This window comes from Dinoponera quadriceps, unplaced genomic scaffold, assembly GCF_001313825.1.
Source record: "Dinoponera quadriceps isolate SergipeBrazil2010 unplaced genomic scaffold, ASM131382v1 scaffold4187, whole genome shotgun sequence".
Classification (NCBI taxonomy): domain Eukaryota; kingdom Metazoa; phylum Arthropoda; class Insecta; order Hymenoptera; family Formicidae; genus Dinoponera; species Dinoponera quadriceps.
In genome coordinates, this window is record NW_014558557.1 from 45,028 (window position 1) to 67,521 (window position 22,494).

General features: G+C 39.1%; 1 protein-coding gene across 2 annotated transcripts in view; it reads left to right on the plus strand.

The window, feature by feature from the left end:
- The window catches only part of LOC106749933 (hairy and enhancer of split-related protein HELT), an 87,345-nt gene that overhangs the window by 31,265 nt on the left and 33,586 nt on the right, over positions 1-22,494 (plus strand). For both annotated transcript variants that reach the window (XM_014629903.1, XM_014629904.1), the window contains exon 2: positions 8,065-8,194. In XM_014629903.1, coding sequence (XP_014485389.1) covers positions 8,065-8,194 — 130 coding nt within the window. The remainder of the gene's footprint in view (positions 1-8,064; positions 8,195-22,494) is intronic.

Genomic DNA, 22,494 nt, shown 5'->3' on the forward strand with positions numbered 1-22,494 from the left:
GGGGGGGGGGGGGGGGGGGGGGAGGGAGGAGGAAGACCAGAGCGATGGGGCAGAAGGAGGAGCAGGCAGGGAATATGGAACGGCTGTGGTCACATGCCGGAAAATGTCAACCACGTGCAGGTACACGAAGTATTCGCCGTATAATCCGTCTTAATGTAATTGCGCCGGCCGTCGTCGTAAGAGAGAAGACGAAACGATAAAAAAATGTCACTGTCGCTGTCGGCGGTGGCAGTGACGATGTTTATGCAATTTGCACATCACCGCGAAATAACTACAGCTTGCGTGTCTCTTCTCGTCGCTCCCTCTCGGACGGATGGATAGATGTATGGAAATTTGGCGATTTTTTACCCGTTGATGCGTAAAGCTTGCCGTTTTCCTGCCGATTGCAGCATATGATTACTTATATGGAAAGAAAAAAGTGCTGTATTTGCTAAGGAGTAATTATTGAAGTAATTATTTCACTCGGATTAAATAAATATTACTTGAATGTTGTATTTTTCTTTCGGTGTACTACTTGTGATATTTACTTCATCCAAGTAAGAATAATTACTCCGATACTCCTTATCATATATTTACTTGAATGTTTTCACTTATTCTTTCAGTGTGTAATTATCGCATAGAAATGGAAATACGATAGAAATTGTCGGAATTGTCGAAATATCGAATATGTGAAATGTATTAGTCCTGGTCTATAATAGTGCTTTAAGCTTTAAGCCTGAAAAAATTAATCGATCACAGTCGATTATTCTCCTTACATTAGACTATGATTGGTCAATTTCTTCAGGCTTAGAGCTTAAATTCTCATTGTAGACCCCGCTTTAGGAATATAGAAAAGTTTTAGTTTTTTTTTTCAGCGTTCTTATATAATTATTTTAAATCCAAATAATTTCCCGCCTTTTTCTGTATTTGTAAGGTTAGTATCGAACTATTTGAAGCGTCATATTTTATGATTTAATGGTATACACAACCTTACAAAATAACAGTGAATACTACGGAAAGTTTTATATTCAACACTGCATTCGGTAGGAGTTTCAGCAAAGAAAGAACGTTGCTAAAGCGCGTGAATCAATTTGCTTTATTTTTGCTGAAGGTACTATGTCCCGCAATATATGCAAATACTGGTTTCGTCGTTTCAAAGACGTAGTAATTTTGACGTGAGTGACCCTAACTACGCTCTGGCACGCCACGAAAATTGAAGGCCGATGGTTTGAAAGCGTTGTTGAAACCTCGTCACAGACGCAGGAAGAACTTGCAGAACAGCTGGGAGTTGACTAAGCAACAGTTTCAAGACGACTACATGAAATGGAAAAATTCAGAAGCTCGGAAAGTGGGCTCGTTGCTTCCCAAGCGCCATAAGAAGGATTTTTTTACGGAAAATTGTTACCGGAAACAAAAAATGGATCCTGTACGACGATTCTCAGCGCAGGCATCGATGGCTAAATCCCGGCCAGCCGTCCACTTTAGTGGCAAAGCCGAATATTCATGCCGAAAAGGTTCTATTGTGCATCTGATGGGATATGAAATATGTGCTCTATTATGAGCTTCTTAAACCGGTTGAAACTATGAATACTGAATGCTATTGTCGTCAATTAAATGATTTGACCAAAAAGTGGAACAAAAATAACTATTTACTGGTGAAGAAAGCCGGAAAGTTATTTTGCTACATGATAACGTTGTTACTCGCATGTTACTCGGATCACTCAGCAAACCGTTTTCAACTTGAACTGGGAAGTTCTACCGCGGCATACTCACCTGATTTGACGCCTCCGGCTTATCACTTATTTCGCTCGATGTAGCGCACTTTAGCCGGACAGTGTTTTCAAGATGTGGCAGAGATACGAAAATGACTCGATGATTTCATTGCCTTCAAACCGATGTCTTTTTTTCACAACCGGGATCCGAAACTTGCCAGAAAAGTAGCAGAAAATTATAGTTAATAAGGAAAAATATTTTGAAGATTGATTTGTAGTACTTATATGTAAGTAAAAGAAAATAAAAAAAAGGGGCTAAAACTTTTGCATATCCTCAATGGTATGGGAGTAAATGTGAGAATAACTTTAATATATTTATCTCTGCAATGATATGACAAAGAATTGACGTTATTGTATGGCGCAAATTTAATGATTAATTCAATACAATATATTTACTCCGTAAATGTAATGAAAAAATTGCCAAGTTTCTATCATCGATTGTCTCCCGTCTCGTGATGAAATCTACCTGAATCGAAACTTTGGTCCTGTGTTAAACCTTCAATTCTACAACATAATAAGAGCTAAGATAGCAAAATAGATTCAGTGTACGCGTCTCATAATTCTAATGATATAATTTACTCCTACCCTTTGACCCTGATAATATCTTAAATTTTCATTTTCGCTTTTTTAACGTCAAAAAAGATTGTTCAAGATAACATTAAAATTAAATATATACCTGGAAAAATAATTAGTATCAATTGAAGAATTATACTCTCAATATATATAAGGATATATAGTGTTACATGAAGATATTTGCTTATATGAAGAATTAGTTTCATTAAATATATATTGTATTCAAAAATTATTCAAGAGTAATTTTCATGAATTGAGAGGAAAAAATATTAGATGGAAAAGACATTATCTTCAAACTAATTGATACAATTCTTAAATTGAAGATAATGTTCTTTTCACCCAACATTTTTTTCCTTTCAATTTATGAAAATTATTCTTAAATAATTTGAATATGATATTTTTAGTGGAAATATATAGAATTTGTTCATGTGTAAGTTTTATCTTCATGTAACATTATATTTTTGCTTATATATGAGAATATAAATCTCGAATTTTTGCACTAATTTCTTTTTAATATAGAATTAAAAGTTCAAGGGAGAAATTAATGAGTGTTAGTATCATCAAAGTAGATTTTTATTAGTCCGTAAGCCATTTTTATGCAAGCGCAAACTGTCCTTAAGAGCATCAAAGTAGCGTGAAATTTCAACGCAGATATATCTAGATTTTTTTCTTGCGGCTTTTCACATCTCGTCGCGGGGTTCTCATCGAGCCTTGTCCTCGTTCTTCCTCGTGTGGCGTCGATTTCGAGCTTTCTGCGTGTCGTGAAGTGCTTCGGAGCAGCGCGGATTTATACTTGAAGATTTTATCTCGATGTATCGTCTTTACACGATTCTCTCCTCGTTTCTCGACGTAATCCTTTTGCCTCTTTTTCCCGTTGCGAGCCTCACGAGGAAGTCTCGTGCTATTTTTTGCAACGGAGATCAATCTCTCACGTCGCACGTTCGGTTCACGTGCGATATCGACAAGCTCGTCCTTGAATTCTCGCACGAGCGAATGCGTTCGGTAACGCAATAGCGATCTCATTCCGTCGTAGAACCGTTCAGGGGAATCGGTTGCGGGGAACCGTCGAGAAATATTGGTAAACTAAAATAATCGAGTCGAAACGGTGAAGCGGAATCGCGTTGTTCCTCCAGCGGGGCTCGCCCGTATGATTAATTTTTCAACGAACTCGTTCTTTCGAGTCACGAGTTTCCGATTATGGACGTGAGCTCCCATCAGTGTGGAAGAAATTCGATTCGTCGTTCTTGGCGTCAACATCTTCCGGAAGAGAAATTCCACGCGCGAGACCGACTCATTAAAAAAATTATCATTCTTCACATTATCATTCGAAGTAATCGATACATTCCGTCGGTCGCGTTTATTAGTTTAACTTAAATTAGTTCGAAGATACATAAAAGTTTAACAGTTTTATTATTGATCACACTGATCGATAAATTTCGTGTCATAAATTGTATCCTTTTTGAATGTTAATTTTTTCTATTTATAGTTCAAGAAATATAGACTATATTTCGATTCTTGTAAATTAATAGTGTAGAATATGAAAATAAAACGACAGAACATATTTTTACTACAATTTCTTATTGTTACGTTTTCTCACTTAGAAGAGCAGAAAATTCCTTTTGAATATTACATTATTAAGCATTTTTAACGGTTTATATAAGTTCAATAAATTGTATCACAGAAACACCGAGCCGACCCTTTTTCACGTAAACAATCGAATTTGACTTACATTTCATTTTCGAAAATCGAACAGATTTGGATTTCGAACTTTTCGAACTTTAATTCCAGTTCGTTTCTCGATGCAACGTCAGCTGAAAAAATTTGTAGCGCCGGCAGGCAGAGCGTCGATACGTTCGTCGAAGTTGCGAAGGGAGGAGGGGGAATCAATGACGACACGTGGTAAGACAAGCGGCGCTCGGCCGCGCTCGCTCTACCTTCTCGAACGACGCATCAATTATTACCGGTCGGATGAGACCCAATTGCTGATAGCTTATTAAGCGGATCACCGATGTCGGCGAGCGACCTTCCGACTGTCTCGGAGAAATTGCGGCGTATCTGTGCCACACGCAGAGCGGAGGGGAAGATTACCCCGCGGGACCCTTTAACCCCCTCCCCCCTCTCTCCGACGCGTCGTTAAAAATTCACGTCGAGCACCGACAACCCCTCAGCGAGCCGTCGGTGCCGCGACGGCGAGGGAAACGGTGTCGGCGTGCAACTTTCATAAGCAACGACATTGCCGGGCTTATCAATAATGCGCGGCGCCTCGTGCTTTTCCCGTTCACTCTATTTACAGCGGAAAATCTATAACGGGGCAGGGGACACGCGGGGTTATTGACTGAAACATTCGTGTCGGCGCGCGTTACGTAAGCGGCACGGCTAGAGCCGCGGGATGCGTTTAACCCCACGACGACGGCGCCTCGAGTGATACACCAAACACGAACAGCGAGTCTCCGAGTCCTCCTCTTCGCTTAGAAGGGCTGTGTGTGTGTGTACACCTCTTCTCCGCGAATCTGTCGCGACGAGAAAAAGAGAAAAACGTCACGTTTCACTCGATAATTAGCGTGGAGCCCGGCGAGGAATTACACGAGGGAACAATAAAGGGGGAGAGAGAGAGAGTTACGTTCGTTAGAGGAACTCGCCGAGAGCTGCTTGTGTTGGTTTTTGCGTGTTCACGCGTGGAAAAAAATCGAGCAAACGAAACCGATTCTCTCGGGGTTACATAAGTCTCGTTGCGCGAACTGTAATCGAGTCAAAAGGAATGAAAAGCGACCCAAATAGGAAAACTGCAAGGTACCGGCTCGGTACAGATTTTTTATATAATAGTACTAGATGCCGATACTGATTTGATATCGGTGGAATATTGGCAAGATGCTTGGCAATGTACCAAAGTTTGAAAGACAGTACTATATACCAACTCCCGATATTGCAAAAGTAAACGAAAAATTATTGATTCTCAGTACCAGGATAGTCGGAGAATTCCAGTAAATAGAAAAACCATAAATCCCGATTTTTCAAGTCCCATCCCAAACTTTATCCAATGGAGTAAATTGGCAAGAAGAATAAAAAGGATTAATATGTAATATTTCTATAATTTCATATACGCAAGAAGATATTTTTACTCTGATCAATAAATCATATTAATCGCTGCAATTTAAAGAAAAATCGAAGTCGATATAATAATGAAGTTTTTTTTATTTAAAATTAATATGTGACACATTTTTGAAGTAAAAACTTTAGGCGTATCAATGTTATTAAATTTTATATTCATTCTTGGTTTAATGAGAAAAATGATAGGAACAGAACTGAACACTTTTTGTCAATATAGATCTGGTTTCCGTTTACGTTTATTTTAACCTTATTATACTTTTGAAGATGCTGTTTCAGTCGTGGAGTTTTTACACTCACTAATGTTTCACATAAATGTTTCTGCTTATTGACGTTATCAAATATTGATTGATAAAACAGGATACAAATCAAGTCTGCAGCGTCTTTTTATCTTCCTCCTGGTGCATTTTTCAAATTATTAATATTAACTGACTAAACGATAAACATATAATAATTACTTTAACAACTGCGTAGGAAGATTCGTAGAAAATATAATCGCGTACTTTTCACTTATTTTTTACGCGCAGATTCTCGCGCATAAGATCATGACTAAAACTATAATGCGTCTCGGGCTACCTGAATAATGAATTAGAATATCGATAGAAAGACTTCCTATTTATTTTGTCGTTTTTAATAGAGAAAACCAGTTTTTACCAGGTATTTTCTGAAAAATACCGATTTTTATCATTGGCATGAATTTTATCCAAAAATATTTGGAATTTTGTTAATACCGGTTCTCGACAATGATTATTATTATAGTACAATCGTTAGTACCACAACATAATTATGGTTGGGGATTACTTATTCGTGATCCTAGATGTCCACTTTTAATGTCATATGAAGTGAAAAAAATCGGAGCGAGGCAGGAACCGAACTCTAGCACGGAGCAAACAAGTTTTGTTGGAACAGCAAATTGTTTGTTAATATAATGACAGCAAAAAATTTGTTACGCGGAAAAAGTAATTTTGCTGTTGCAAAACATCATTGCGACAGGCTATAAAATTTAATTGGCATAACCAAATCATTTTGCTGTCCGTATATCGAGCAAATAGCAATTAATATTCTTAACAAATTTTTTTTCTGTCACTGTATTAACAAACAATTTGCCGTTCCAGCAAGATTTCTTTCTCCGCGAGTCTTTCTTCCTTGCAACCGTTCTTATCACTGAGCTATTTAGGCTCCAGTGTGTGTCCGTTAGTAATATCTCTCGCTTTCTTATTTAAGGCATCAATAGCGTAACATGAAATTTGTACTTTAGTATTGAATTGGTATCTCGCTAGTCTTCATTGTTAGCCGAATGTATACGACTCTTGCATAAGGGAATCACATCGACAATCTGGAGTAGTATCGGAAGACTATAAATATAAACTACGAAATTTGAATTACGTGAAATGTGATTGTCCGAATTTAGAATTTGATCTACAAAATTTAGTCAACGGTAAAAGATTCACGAAGCTGAAACGTAATTGTATACGTGTTATTGATTAACTTTTCTCTTAACTTCAAGAAGTTATCTAACTGCATAACCTCTGGTAAAATGTTAAGGGTGATTTTCTCCGATTAAGTTAATTGACTTTCTCCGATTAAATTAATCGATAAGTGAATTGAGTAATAATAAGAATCGTCAACACCAGCTTCCAGTTTCTTAACTTATCGTTCAATAATCATTAAAAAGTTATTAATTTCTACCTGTGTTAGAAGAATAAGTTAATCTATTAACCTACAGAGCAGGTAATACTTGACGGCAGTTTTAAATTGTCGATTAGTTTAACCCTTTTAGTGCCGAACGACGATATATCGTCGTTCGCAACACTTGCGAAAAGTGCCAACGACGATATATCGACGCGTATCCGAGGGCGTCTTACCATTCGCATTGCGAGAAAGCTTCTATCTCAATTTATAAAACGTTATAAATGGTCTAATTTCATTGCAAAAGAATTAAAAAAATTGTTTTTGGGTTTAACTTTTCGTTATATTCTATGCTGGTTGGTGCCGAGGCTCTGTATACGCTGTAGCGATAAAGTAGAAACTCGACACGGGATAGTTTCGTTCTCAGGTCCGATATTAGTTATTTTGTTAAAAATTAATTGAAAATGTAATACTTATACTTTACACTACGTGATCTACATAAAACTGTGATTAAACGATGATTATTCTTATGTACAAATATTGTTTTCAGAAGAGAAACTTGTTTCTATGTTTTTCATCATGTTTTATATTGATGTTACTCGTATGATTTTCAGCAAATATTGAAATACAATTGGCATTACTTTATTCTTTCTTTATTTCGTGATATGCTGCTTTTTGAATTTTGTAAATATCATTTTTAGTTTGGTTTTTATGAGCTTTTTCCCAAACCTTAGCAAATTCGTCAAATTGGCTCGGTATTCTTCGTATAGGTACGATACTTTTGCTCGGCACTAAAAGGGTTAAACGAAGTTTGGGGATCGCCCCATTGAATCAAATTTTGTACATATTTTACGCAAACAAGAGATTGAAAGATCTCAATTTTCCTGAAATAAAAAGATGTCCAAATTCTTCTAAACGCGTTCGCTTGCAGAAGAGATTAGTTTTAGTTAATTTCGACATTGCGTGACTGATTCAATCCAATCGATCGATTCCTTTCGCTTTCCAGTTTGGACGGTAGATCCTGCAAGGACGAGATCTACAGGATGGGCATCGGGGCCGCGTACAGCGAGGGCAATCTGAACTTCGCCACGGCCTCGGAGGATGACGAAGTTTACACGAAGAAGAAGGTCTCTAGGGTGAGTCATAAGCCCGTTTTATGCGCGATCGGCTCCATAATAAGCACTTTCGTGCCGATCGCGGCAAAACATTGAGTAACACAGGTGGACATACTTAGCATTTCGTTTCTTTGTATCCGTCGTCGTACCTGTGCTCGTCCGGTCTCTCGATTCTTTTGTGTTCTTCCGCAACGTTCGTGCGCGTGTCTCCATTTTCCGAGAAAATAACGACGGACCGACGCGAACAAGACGAGGATCCGATTAATAACGCTGGTCAACAAATTTCGTATTATATAAGTTCTATCCACTTTATACATTTTAATCTTTTCTATTTACGTTTATGTTTTATCTTGGCTTCTATTTGGTTCGAAATATTATAAAAAATGACAATAAAAAAATTAATTAGCTGTAGTTCCAGAAATATAGGCTATACTTCAGTTTTTGCAAATTAATAGTATAAAATGTGAAAATAAAACAATAGAACGTAATTTCAATATAATTTCTTATTTTTATGTTTTTGTATTTTAATATTTTATTTTTATACTGTCGGAAAAACTAAAATTCCTCTTTAAATGTTACGTATTATATGTACGAATATATCTTATTAGATATCTTTTAACGGTCTCGAAATAAAGAATGTTAACAGTTAATAAAGAATTGATTTAATAAAAGAATAGAGATAATTTCTAGCTTTTTACAGGAGATTAAAATACAAGCTTCATTCATAAACAGGACTGCTATGTATCTACCATCTCAATATATACCATATATATTTTATATACCATCTCAAAGTAATAAATCACCTTTAAAAGGGATGATTTTGAAGACATTTGCTTCCCTCTACACCACGGAAGCCTCAAATCCCCTTTTGATTGTTCTTCGCTACATGATGGGAATTAGAGCTGAGTTTTGATTCTTTTTATTGCTATATTTGCGATCAATATAACAAAATTAACCGGAATTGACGGTTCAGATCTGGGATACAATTTTTCTGTTGATCAGTGTGAAACGAGTTCGAAAAAAAGCTCGGAAAACAGAATCGACTAGTTTTCTTCCTCTGCGCGAATCCTCGCAATTCGTGTAGCCTCTGTGGGTGTTCTTCACATATGGCGTGGTGACCGGAAGACCGAAATCGGAGTACGAGAAACTGCGGTATTCAGGCCGCCGTCCCGCGCGGAGAAAGGTTTTCCGTGTTGTCGAATCAGCGCGGTGACGCAACAACGTGTCGACGAGGACGGCAGTCACGTCGCGTCCCGAAAACGACGGCGATTGTGACACAGCGTGATACACGCGCGCGCGCGGCTACGTCGCAGACGCCGAGCGTGCCAAATTCTTATCATCCGGAGATAGAGGTGATGTGTGTCCCTCGGCTGCGCTAACCCCGTTCAATCTCATGTCGTACGTTCCACTTGTCGGAGGAAAAGAAACATCTCGTTCTTCTTCTATCTTATCTCTTCCTTCCCGCGATATCTGATCAACTGATCGGTCGACTGCCGGTGCGATCATCTTCATTGATCGTTCCGAAGCTCAACCAGAGTTTGTGCGATCATCGATACGGCAAATAAGCGCAACACGTGATGCATGACTTCCGTCGGCTCATGTTTCATCAGCTCGTTGCTGGTCACGTACAATTAACTCGTTATTTCTTACGTCTTGTATGCACACAGTATAAAATTGTCTTGTATTAAAACGGTTCACAATTTTATATTACTTTAATGCAGGGAATGTGTGTATGTGTGTTAAAAAATATATGAATATAATGTTGAATTAAATACATTCGTCTTGTCACCATATGTTGATAAGGTTAATGTTGTATTTGTGTATTTTTTCACACACTTCCTGTGTTAAAATGGCACAAAATTACTTACCGTGTTGAAAGAGAAGCGTCAGGACCGATGTACATTTTGTTTTTGGCAAAAATTATTACATATTTCCTTGCGAATAACTATTTTTTAAAAAGTTCGAGGGTTGACGCTTCTAAAAACTTCTGGTTCCAAAATTGACATACCCACATCTATAGAAAATTATCAAAGGAATAAAATAAAACGCTAAAATTACATTATTTTAAACATTTATTATATATCTTTATGTTTTATTTAACTTTACATATTATATCTTTAAAAATCTTACGATGTATATTACTCCTTTACTAAACGGGAAAGGATCTTTTGATTTTTTCTTTTCGATTATCTTAAACAAACAAACGAAAAAAACAGGAAATATCAGTAATCGGTAACTTCAATTTACATTCTGCGAAATGATATTTCACAGTGAAGTTCAGGTGTGTCGGTTTACAAAACAACCTGACCTTCATTTTTCTTGCGTTGTTCCGTGACAGAGAATGGAGATTAACACAAGCTCTAAAATGATTATAAAAAGGCTCAAAATATACACAATAAAATAGCACTATCAAATCAACATTTATCGCTGATTCCCGTTACTTTGAATTGTTTACAAGGAAATAACTTGGCAAAAATATCAACGCAACGAAAAATCGAATGACACTAATAACACAACCGAGTGCGCTTGCAAGCAGAAATTGCCACTTCTTAACTCCACCTCTTAACTCCAACTACTGTACACAACGGATGAAATTCATGTTCTGTTCGACAGGGTTCAGTACTTTACGGCCGAAAAATATGAATATGTCGGTTTATCTGTGTCAATTTTAGTACTTTTTCTTTACCTAATTTAACGAGATACGGCAGTATCACAGTGCGCCGGTCATCGGTGACTCCCCTCCCTCTGCGTGGCAGTCGACACGTTATATAATTACGTATATAACGACAAGGTGTATCCGACAAATGCCCGATAACACCGCGTGCCGTGTCGTGTCGTAAACGTGAAGGTACTCTCGTGTCGACAGGTAAACGGAAAAGCGAGATTAAGATTGAAGTGCGTTTTATCGCGGCGATAAAAAAAGTCGCGGATGTTTGCGTGAATGTACATTTCGACTTTGTCGAATTTCTGCTTGATTACCCATTGAAATATATGCATATATATATATTTGTAGATTAATACCTGCAGCAGTGTGTATATCGCATCTCGATATATACACGCGTATCGTATGCTGCGAGAGGAGCCACGTCGTATTTCATTATCTACGTCGTATTTATAGCCCGCGCTTTTTATAGTAGTGATAAGCGCGACTGGGAATAATGGCTGACGCGATGTTCCTGCCGCTATTTACGACATGCATTTCTCTAATATATATATGTATACGGTGAGGTTTCGCATGCGCTAAATGTCATTTCCGTCTCGAGATTCTGAGTAACAAGAACGATCGGTATATTACACGCACGACACACGCACAGTGCGTTTCGAATCCGCCATACAATAACGGTGATATTTTGCGTATCATAACGCTGTAATAGCGCACGGAAGAAAGACTGTTACATACCAGTAATATCGGTCAACAGCACGTCATGATTGGAATAAATCTTCTCGACATCTCTCAATAGCAAGATTATTGAAACTAATATTCGAATGATTAAAACTACGTCTACCGAGAAAAATCTCACGAAAATTATACGATCGATTTTCAGCCTCAACTATATCTACTTTCAGTTTTAACCCAGAAAATAGAAGCACACGGAGAAAAAAGTTTGATTGAATTAATTAACGTGGCAATGAACACGAATCAAACGCGTTGTTCGAACGAAACAGAATATCTGATTCTCAAAAGTCGGATTTGGTTCGTGAGAACCAGAAATTCTGTCCCCTCCAACTAAAACGCGTTTGCTTCCTTCATCGTCATGTTGACTAAATCAATTTTTTTTTTCTATGTAGCAATGTATGTAAGGTTATTATCGCTGACACTATGTAATAAAATTTACTGGAAAAATAGTTTCCCTGATAATTCTTTCACTTATGCGATTATTATCACTTGTTATCATTATGGTTATTTGTTTATTATTATTATAGTCACAAATTATAGTTATTTACTTATTATTTATTTATTATTATTGTAGTTACAAATACCAAAAAAAATGTTTTCTCAGTATATGAAAGAGACGTATTAATTTCAGTAATACTGCTCTTGCATCGAGAAGATTTGTAATTGTGCTGTTCGATTCTATTTATATACAACGGATATACAATTTGTGTGTGTGTGTGTGTGTGTGTGTGTGTGTGTGTGTGTGTGTGTGTGTGTGTGTGTGTGTGTGTGTGTGTGTGTGGTACAAAGCAAAGAACAAAATTTTCGCTATTTGTAACTATAATCGGATAAGCAAGAGAATTATAGTCGAAAGAATCATTTTTCTAGTAAGTATTAACTACACTTTTCTCAGAAAGTGTAGTTAAAACCGGACGAAGATATAGTCGAGGCCGAAAATGACTATAATTTTCGTGGGATTTCTCTTAGTGTGATAAAAAAAAGGAAAGAAACCGTACTGTGTAAAATCAGCTTTATCCTGGCTAGCGATCGGCCCGTGAAATTTCTCTCCTCTTTTCTCCGTGTCGCAATCGGCCGCTCTCTTACCGAACCGGCGAGACACTTGTCCAGGAAGTAGTTCGGAAGCGTGACTACGTGTCCTCCTCGAGATGCTGCGATGATTACATGGGTCCGGGTTAGAAAGGTACGGCCTGTCCGTCTCTCTCTCCTTCTCGGTGACGCTTGACGTCCAATTCACGACGTCAAAGAGAAAGCAGCGTGTTGCGCGGAATGAGCAGAATTCGTCGCGCGAATTGGAAAGATCGTTCGCTCGCTCGCTCGTCTTGACTATTTTTATTTCGCGTATTCCCGATAAATCTTCGAGGGATCCTTTTCGTCTTTCGGAGCTTGGCCGTGATTCCATGACGACGACGATGAAGCGAATACTGGCTACTCCTTGTCCGCAATCTTACTTGAACGCAAGCGTAGCTTGTATAGTGTAGATTGTTAATATTAATTATGCGTACAAAATGATTCATGGGTAAAACATTGTATATGGTGCTTATGAATATTAAAAAAAAATTATGTTGAATATATTTTTTCTTGCCTCTATTTTTATTGTTCCGTTTGTTTTTATTGTTCTGTCTGAATTAACGGTCGCAATTCTCTCTCTATAGTCATAAGAAATATCGTAGTTTCAGCTAATTTCTTCTGTATTTAGTTAACCGTTGCAGCATTGTTTAAAGAAATATAGAAATATAATTTCAATCATCAAGAAATCTAATTTAAGAAATATCATTTCTTTTACTTTAAAGTAATCGTTCGGGGTAATTTAACTCAAATGAAGTAGCTGTGACGTAGTTTACGCATGGATCACTGAATCTTGTTAGAATAAAATTATCCGGTTAGATTAAGTTATATTTATAGATATAAAATTTTAGATATATTTTAGATTTATTAATTTTTTTCGTTACCTCGAAGACGTGGCCGAAAAACAGGTAGGTGTAAAATTGCACTGTGACTGTGTGATATCATTATCTTTAATAAAATATTAATAAGATATTGAAACAGATACTGTATATCTTGTTTTTCTTTATATACAGGATGAGGAGAAAATACTGAACATAAAATATCTCGAAAACAAGACTTTTGGGGAAAAAATGTTACATGCAAAAGTTGCAGTTCCAACAAATGCATCAAATGGTGATGCCCATTTGCTTTGGGACAGGAATAAAGGGAGCAGGTATAAAGGAACTGATCCTGGGTGTGGATTTAGTCGTCTCATTTGCACAATTTTGTTTAGAGATAACTTTTTTATGCATATATAAATATATACAGGGTGTCCAATATGTTTCGTACAAGCGCTCGTGTGAAAGTATTGTATCTAACAACAGAGATCAGTACATTGAACCTTGAACTTCGAGTTTTCGAACTTTTGAACCTGTCGTTAGATACAACAATTGTCGTATACTTGTGGATTAGGCCACTCTGAACAAAAAAGTCTTTTACCATTTTGCAAGCAAATTTTTCAGTTATTAATTAAAGAAACCTCTATATATGGCCACTTTCAATAATTAATCGAAATCTTGCGCGGTTGTTTGCAAAAAATAAAGGACTTTCCTGCTCAGTTGAACTCGTTCTACCTTCACACGACCGCTACGAAACCATATATAAAGCTAAAATATTTTTTCTGAAAGCTGTGAAGGATGCAGTTACATTAAAATGTACTTGATGTTATGAAATATGCATCGTTTTTTATAGTCAGTATGTAAAAATGATAATAAACTCCAGTCTCCCCAAATTGATTCGATTCTACAACTTTGGAAGCATTATTGATTTTCGAATTCTCGCGTTCGCTGTTATCCGGAAGAATTCCCCGCGATTGCCAGGAAGAGATGACGTCATCGCCAATAAACCGCATTATCGATAGAGAGAGAGAGAAAGAGAGAGAGAGAAAGAAAGAAAGAAAGAGAGACTCGGGAAATCTTCTTCCTCATGCTTTTATTCACTCTTGCGCAGTTACGGCCGGCGAATCCGACGGATTGCGTAAGCGCCCACGTCGATCTCTCGCGTTGGGGGCCGTTTATCGCACGTGAAATTGCACGCGTCGGCGAAATTGTAAAAGGTTAATCGAGTTGCTAGTTGAGCCATGCCCAATCCGAGTTGCGTCTGCGAATTATGTAAAAGAGGGGCTCTCGGCCGCTCGCGTCATCGTCCTCGTTGGATTCGCGCTCGATCGCGCGCGAATCCGATTGTAAACTCTTACGCTAATTTATGCGTGTGGTCATCTTATGTCCTGTTTTTTCTTTTTCTTTTCTTTTTTTTGCGGGACAGAAGAAGAGACGAGTCAGCTTTCACGTGTACTACACGCTTACGTGCTAGCTGACACGCACGCACGCGCGTATGCGCGTAAGCATACATGAGCAAGACGAAACGTGCGTCCTACGGCATGAAAATGATTCCCCCCGGCCATCCGGGTCGATTCATCCACGGGAATACCCGACTGGATTGTCGGTCACGGCTTGTGAATCAGGGCTGGCGTCGAGAGACTATATTCGCTCGACGATGTGAAAATGTTTTCTTTGCGATAAAAATGAAAACTGAAATTTTCCGGACCGAAAGGACTCCCTTCCTCTCTCTCTCTCTCTCTCTCTCTTTCTTTCTTTCTTTTCTACACTTTAATCGTTTTCAAACGCTCTCGTTTCCTTTCTACACATGCTGCGAAATTACATTCGCTTGATGATATAAAAAGGAGGGAGTCTAAAAATGGCAAATTTTGGCCGTGAACGGACACCTTTAAAACCTATGCAGTTATTATTTTGAAAATCCATATATTCATGAATAAAAGCTTACCCAGGAAAGCTTGGGAGATCTTCCAAAAATAATAAATTAGGTTGTTTGAACGCTTTACAAAAAAACTCATTTTGTTTCTAATGCATGACGATAGATTTCATAACTAATGGTGTATTTAACACATGTTGGAACATTAAATACTGTAATAATAAACTACCAGGGAAATCCATACACACACACACGCACGCACGCACGCACGCACGCACATATATGCATATATACATACATATATACATAAGTGATAAATATACGATACTTACATATATAAAAATATTTATGCTTAGTTTATCTATCATGACGATAGACAATAGCTACTTACTGAAAACAGGCGAATCTCAATTAATTCTCTTACATGAGTGGCACTACACTGGAAACTCAATGGTTTTCTTTTAGTTTAAATTTTTCTAATTTTTTTTTATTTCGAAATCTATCATCGTTCATTAGAAACAAAATGAGTTTTTTTGCAAAGCGTCCAAACAATCTACTTTATTATTTTTGAAAAGTTCCCCAAGCTTTCTTGGCTAAATAAACTTTCTTTCATGAATGTATGGATTTTCAAAATGATAATTGCATATGTTTTAAAAATGTCCGTTCACAGCCAAAATTTGCTATTTTTCGACTCTCTCCGTTGATCTCTTTCGCAAAAGAAGTGAAAATAAAAATTTCTCGAATAGGAAGGACACTTTCTTCTCTCTTTTCCTCCTCTTTCATATTCAAATCGATTTCAAAGAAGCGCTTTTATTTTCTCTTCACCTGTGCCGTGAGACTACGTTCGCTCGACGACGTGAGAATTTTGTTTTCTTCACAAAAAAGGCTTTACGCAGCAAAAAATTTTGTGTTAAAAAGGGCGCACTGAAATTTTATTTTATTTTAGCATGAGGAATATATGTTAAAAAGTATATATACATTAAATTAACATATTTACTTTGTTAAAGTAACACAAAAATTTGGATAAACCGTTGGTGATATAACATTTTTACTGCATAGAATCGAAATTTTTTGGACTGAAAAGACTATATCTCTTCTTCTTCTTCTTCTCTCTCTCTCTCTCTCTCTCTCTCGACTGCAGATTCGTTGAATAATAAAATTTTTAAATATAAACTCATCATATTCGCCTTAAAATGACCCAACTATTATTAATATTAACTCAAATTTATCAGTAAAATTTATTTGCAATACCGTGTGCAACTTTAATAATAAATATCTCGTCCTCTGACAGATATAACGATTCTCTCTCTCTCTCTCTCTCTGTCTCTCTCGCCAATTCCAAAGAAGCGGTCTCGTTTCCTCCCGCCACGTGCAGTCATCGCGACACTGTGTGCGTTCATTTCATTGTAGCGAGATAATCAGCAATAAGCGATGCGAGTAATGCGCAACTTTCAATCGATACACTCGCACGCTCGATCGTTTAATTGTGAACTTCTGTAATGCTTAACGCGCGCGGTAATAAGCGCAAAATCTGATACGTTGCATAAGGATGCGTCCGGAGCGCCGACGGTAGTGATACGTGTCGAGGTAACCTCTAGGCTGTTCCAGTCCCGAGATATCCGTCTCGCTTGCTCTCGTTCGCCGGCACGTGGCTGGCGCGGCCGAGATAATTCCAGTCACGCGCTCCTCGTTGCTTTCTGGAACCCGTCGTCGTTGTCATGAGCGCGCGCCGCGTCGCACCGCGATGAGTTTCGAAAGGCGGCCTGATAGCGCCCCACTGTCTTCAGGGACGTCGATAGCACCGCTGCGATATATATCTGCGGGGTATCCGATGTATTTTTCAACGGCTGATAAACGAACGTGCATTCTCGGTCTCCGAGGTCTCCGCGAAGGAAACCGCGCGAGATCGAAGCGCGAGGCGAGAAGTTCCTCGTAAATTGGAATGGCGGGATGGCGGAACGCGCGAGATACGCTCCGCAATCTGGTTCGTTCAATTCGAACGTCTCGTCGCGCGCGTTTCAATATCTGAATGTTTTTATTCGATTGTAAATCTTGCCGGATTTTAATTGAATTTTAATCCGCCCGTTTCCCTCTCACTCTCTCTTTTGCGATTCGCGCAGCGACGTTGATTTTCTGAAATTATTTTTGCTCGATCGAGATATACCGTGCGAGTTGAAAAGGATAGAAAAGAACACACGAGCATTGATATTTCGGATATGTTCTCCGGTAAGGGTAAAAGCTGAGGAAGCGCTCGCTCAGCTACACTTCCGTGCTTCTCGAAGCCGAGTTTACACGTCCTTTCCGCCCCCGTTTATTTCCATAAAAGATCGCCGAGTCGGCACCACGCTCGGCGGCGGCGCCGCTCGAGGAAACGAATGACGTGACTAGAAAACCACTCGTGGAAAACGATCGAGCCATGACGGCGGGATCGCACGCGACCCAAATAATTCTCCGCAGCGGCGTCACATACAAGGGACATCCTGGCCGTCTCGTTTTAAACGCGCGGAAAATAGTTCGGCCGGCGGCTCCTTCCGAGCGTTCCTCTTCCGCATCCCTCGCTCGCGAAAACGCGATGCGGGGAGAGAACCAGACGCGTGTGGATACGACGTGTACCTCGCGAGAATTCCGAGATAACGAAATGCCACGTGGAAATCGATGTGATGACAAACTACGATAATACAGTTACCACTTAATTTCGATCGTATCTCGCGCGTGCGAAATGATTAAAAGGCGATCGCAACTATTATTATCTTATCATTATTATCTTATAATTACTATTATTATATACGGGGATGATAATAATATAATAATACCATTGTGTAATATCGTTATCATTATTGTACACACCTGATCAATGAAGAATAATTTAACATCGAATTAAGGATGAATTGATCTCGCTGAGCGGAATTTCACCCGAAGGATGAAGAGATAGAATGAATGAATGAAATAGTTCGAATAGCTCGGGTAGGTCGGGAACAAAACACAGGAATAGGCAGTTGGAGTTCGAGAAGCTTAAAAATGGTGATGACAGACGCTAAGAGAAGTATTCTCAGTGTGCTTCAAATATCTATTTGGAGGTTCGATTTGATGTAGACGTTCGAGGGGCGAAGTAATCTTTTTATTGATTCTAGCGCAGTTCTTCGAAGTGAAATATACTTTCTCTCTCTCTCTCTCTCTCTTCTCCCTTTCTTCTATTTATATACGGTATTCCCCTCTTTCCTTAATATATTCCCGGGCGTTTATTTGCGCGCACAGGACGCGCGTGTTTACGGAGCAAGCAATAAATGATCGCGAATATTTTCCCTCTCTCACGTAATCGGTTGCAAGCGGGCGAGAATCGTCACCTCCGCAAACGTGAAAAGGACGAAGTCGTTGATCCAAAAGGCAACCGCGCGTTAAAATTAGAGTATTCGCGTACGCGTTTGCCGTAACAGTTAGGGTAGTTCTAAGTTATATTCGTCGCGGTGCCACGTTTAATTCTGAGCTATATTCAGAGAGGCCCGCTGGCAGGAACAACCTTGCGCGAGATCGGCCTGCGCGCGACAACATCTCAATATATACGCGTATTAACGTCGAGTTACGGCGGAATTGACGAATAAATATCCGTCCTTCGTCGGATTCCATCCGAATATTGGAATAAAAATGTACGATATCTGAAACTGCAATGGCATAGTTAAAAAAAAGCTCTAGTCAAGGAAATCGTAATATATATAGCGAATGTTACTGTAATATGGGTTATAATTATGATATCGGCTTAGTGGTGTGAGCGATCCATGCAAATTCTTCACCGTGAATCGTAATAGTTTTAAGTATAATTACAGTTGAATAGCAAATATGAAATGGTGACAGAAACTGGCTATTTTACGTGCTCAACATAATCATAATAAATAACAAATAATACTATATGTAACAACACGTGTTTAATTATACATATGGGAATGACAACAAATAAAATAATGAAAACAACTATTTTTGTAAAAATTGTGCGTGACTACACGAATGTTTATATTTAATTATATTTACTGATATACTTTAATACTTTGATTGTTTTTTATCGTAGTAGTTAAATTGTTCTGTTGAAAAGTTACATAATTGTGCTGGTTTCAGTGCAATGGACAATACAGAAAACATCTATCAGTGGAAAAATGAGTGCGCCATAAAGATAACTTATGACCAAGAAATCTCGAATGGTTCAAATCTCATTAGAGAAGCGTATTTTTCAGATACGATATAATATTAAATGGCCGATAAATCAGATTTAAAAGCAAGATCATTCTCTAACACGTGAAACACACAGTTAAAAAGAAACAATAAATTTCTAATCAGGAATGTTTGAATACATTAAGTAAATTTTTTATTTGAATCAAGTAAATATGTTTTATTTGGGTCATTTGCTTGGAAAATATGTTTCACTTGGACCAAATAAATAATATTCGATCCAAGTAAAAATCTGCTAAGGAATATCGAAGTAATTATTTACTTGAATCTAGCACTTTTCTGTGTGTAGTTCCTTATTGTAACTATATTTTAAAATACGTTTTACATACTCATTTTAGTTTATGAAAATCGTCAAATATAGCCGCACGAATGTCATAGTTGTTGCAACTACAGATCCGAGTTTACATTTTGCACGCTTGAAAGAGCTATAAACATACAGAGATGAGATTGAAAATCGGCCCCGAAATATAGGTGAGATTACAGTTATTCTGCCAATATTTTCTCTCTCGGCGCATGATTCGTGTCGATTTTCCGCTGAGTTGCTTTTCTCCGTTGTACCGTAAACGCGCGCGTTCGGAGCAGTCGTTCGTTCTCCTTCTGATTTCGCGCAATTGCTCGTGATAAGCCGGGCAATAAGGCGGGGGCACACGCGAAAAACGTGCGGAGCGCGTCGTGCGGGCGTGCGGGAGAAGAAGACGCAATCGCATTGCGGTGGACCTCGAGAAGCTGCGCTGGCAGAAGTCGCCTGTTACTCGCGACACACGGTAGCGACATTTCGCGTGACAATACGCGGGACACGTGTGTGTTGTAAACCGCGCGATCCTCCTCACGTAGACGTGTGTGCGTGCGTGTGGTTCTTCGCTCCCCGCGACGGGGGATTCTTCCCTCCGCTGCGCGATTTATGATTTTGCGTAATCCCCCCCCCCCCTCTTCCAACCCCTCCTAATAATAATAGGCTCGTTTTCTCATAAAGGCCACTCGAGTTTCACGTGCCATCGACGAGCGAGCGGAATTACCGCGTGAGTCAACGCGCGCCTCGCGATACGCATTTATCGCGCCGTTTTTTCTGTCTCCGTCTCTCCGGCCATGCGTGTACTCGCGCACGTGTTACATGCCGTTTGACTTTCGCCCGGAGGCGTCTAACTGACCGGCCCGTTTTTAACCGGGCGTGTCACTTTCGGCTGAGCGGAATTAACGCCGCCGAATCAGCGAGCCACCCGCACGTACGCGAAGCTGAATAACGCCAAGTTTTCTCGTGAACGAGAGGGAGAGAGAGAGAGAGAGAGTTCATCGGAATGAATGCACTTCATGGACGAAATTCTCAGGAATAAAAAGTTACGTCACGTCACGTGGTTCCTGCGAAACTTAGAAGCAACATGAAAGTTTTCACCTCCCCCCCCCCCGCTCCACCCGTACACACGTGCCTGGAATCGCGAGATCCGATCTTACACATGACCTTTTTCGGAACGAACAACAAGGCGGAGACGAAAACGACACGTGTCGGGCCGGGCTCGTCTATCTCTACTTTCGTCTGGTCGGTGACTCCATCTGACCAGCGATCTACCGAACTCCACGACAGTGTATCAATTTCACGGGGGAGGAATTAATTTATTCATATCGCGGCGATTAACGTGAGCCGCTTTAAAATAAGCGCGCATTCGTTGCTCGCGCGAGTCATTTGCGTCGGTATTCTCGACGAGTGTTCCGTGTATCAGTTTTCACCGACGTGATTTGAAGAAGTTCAACTCCACGTGACGTTCGATTAATCTGACTTCGCCAACATATTGGTTCCTACGTGAAAACAAGCTCGGTCAGATTTACTCGACACTGAATGAAACTAAGCGCATTTGAGTGGAAGGGAACGGAATTTCTCGTCCTCATAAACGAAATTCGGTTCTTACAGGTCCGGGATTTACCTTCGATCCAAAATGCATTTGGTTTCTTCGTCGTCAGGTAAATTCGATCGAACTTTTTCCTCCGTGCACCAATGACTTGCTAACTGTGTACCGATGATTTTTAATGACGATCGAGGGTACGTGAATTGAGATCGAAGAAAATTTTTAACCACGCTGGCGGAAATAAACATCAGAATGTGATACGAAATTTTATCCGTACGTTAAACCTTCAATTCTACAATACAGCATGAGAGTTAAGGGCAAACAAATTTAATTTCAAAATTCTAATAATATATTGGGAGTACAAATTAGTTCAGTCCGTTTTCAAAAAATGGCTCTGGCTATTATGAATGTTTCATAGTGACAGCTGATTTCGGTGGTTTCAGAGAGGTTAGACATCTGTCAATAATATTCAGTTTATATCGCGTTGAGTTTCGTACAAAACCCCTGTTTTTTACTGTGTTGAATATGTCAAATTTTGTGTTAACTAAGCAGCATTTGCGGGAGGTTTTAGTTTTCTGCTTTAATTGGAAGAAAAGTGCAGCTGAAGCGCAACGAATGCTTGTAGAAGTTTATGGTGACAATGCTCCAACTGATAAATCATGTAGGGAATGGTTTCGACGTTTCAAGAATGGTGATTTCAGCGTTGAAGTCAAGCCTCGCTCTGGACAGCCAAAAAAATTCGAAGACAAAGAATTGGAGGCATTACTCGATGAAGATCCGAGTCAAACGCAAGAGGAGAATCATTGGGAGTTACGCAATAAACAGTTTCCGTACGATTGAAATCCATGGGAATGATTCACAAGCAAGGCAATTGGGTGCCTTATGATAGCCGAGCATGATAACGCTCGGTCGCAAAAGTTGTAAAAAATTATTTGGAAACGCTCAAGTGGGATATTTTACCGCACTCGCCGTATTCGCCGGACATTGCTCCTTCTGATTACTGGTTGTTCCGACAGATGCAGCACGATTTGGCAGGTCACCGGTTCACTTTTTTCGCAGAAATCGAAAATTGGCTCCTAACTTGGATCGTCTCAAAAGACGAGACATTTTTT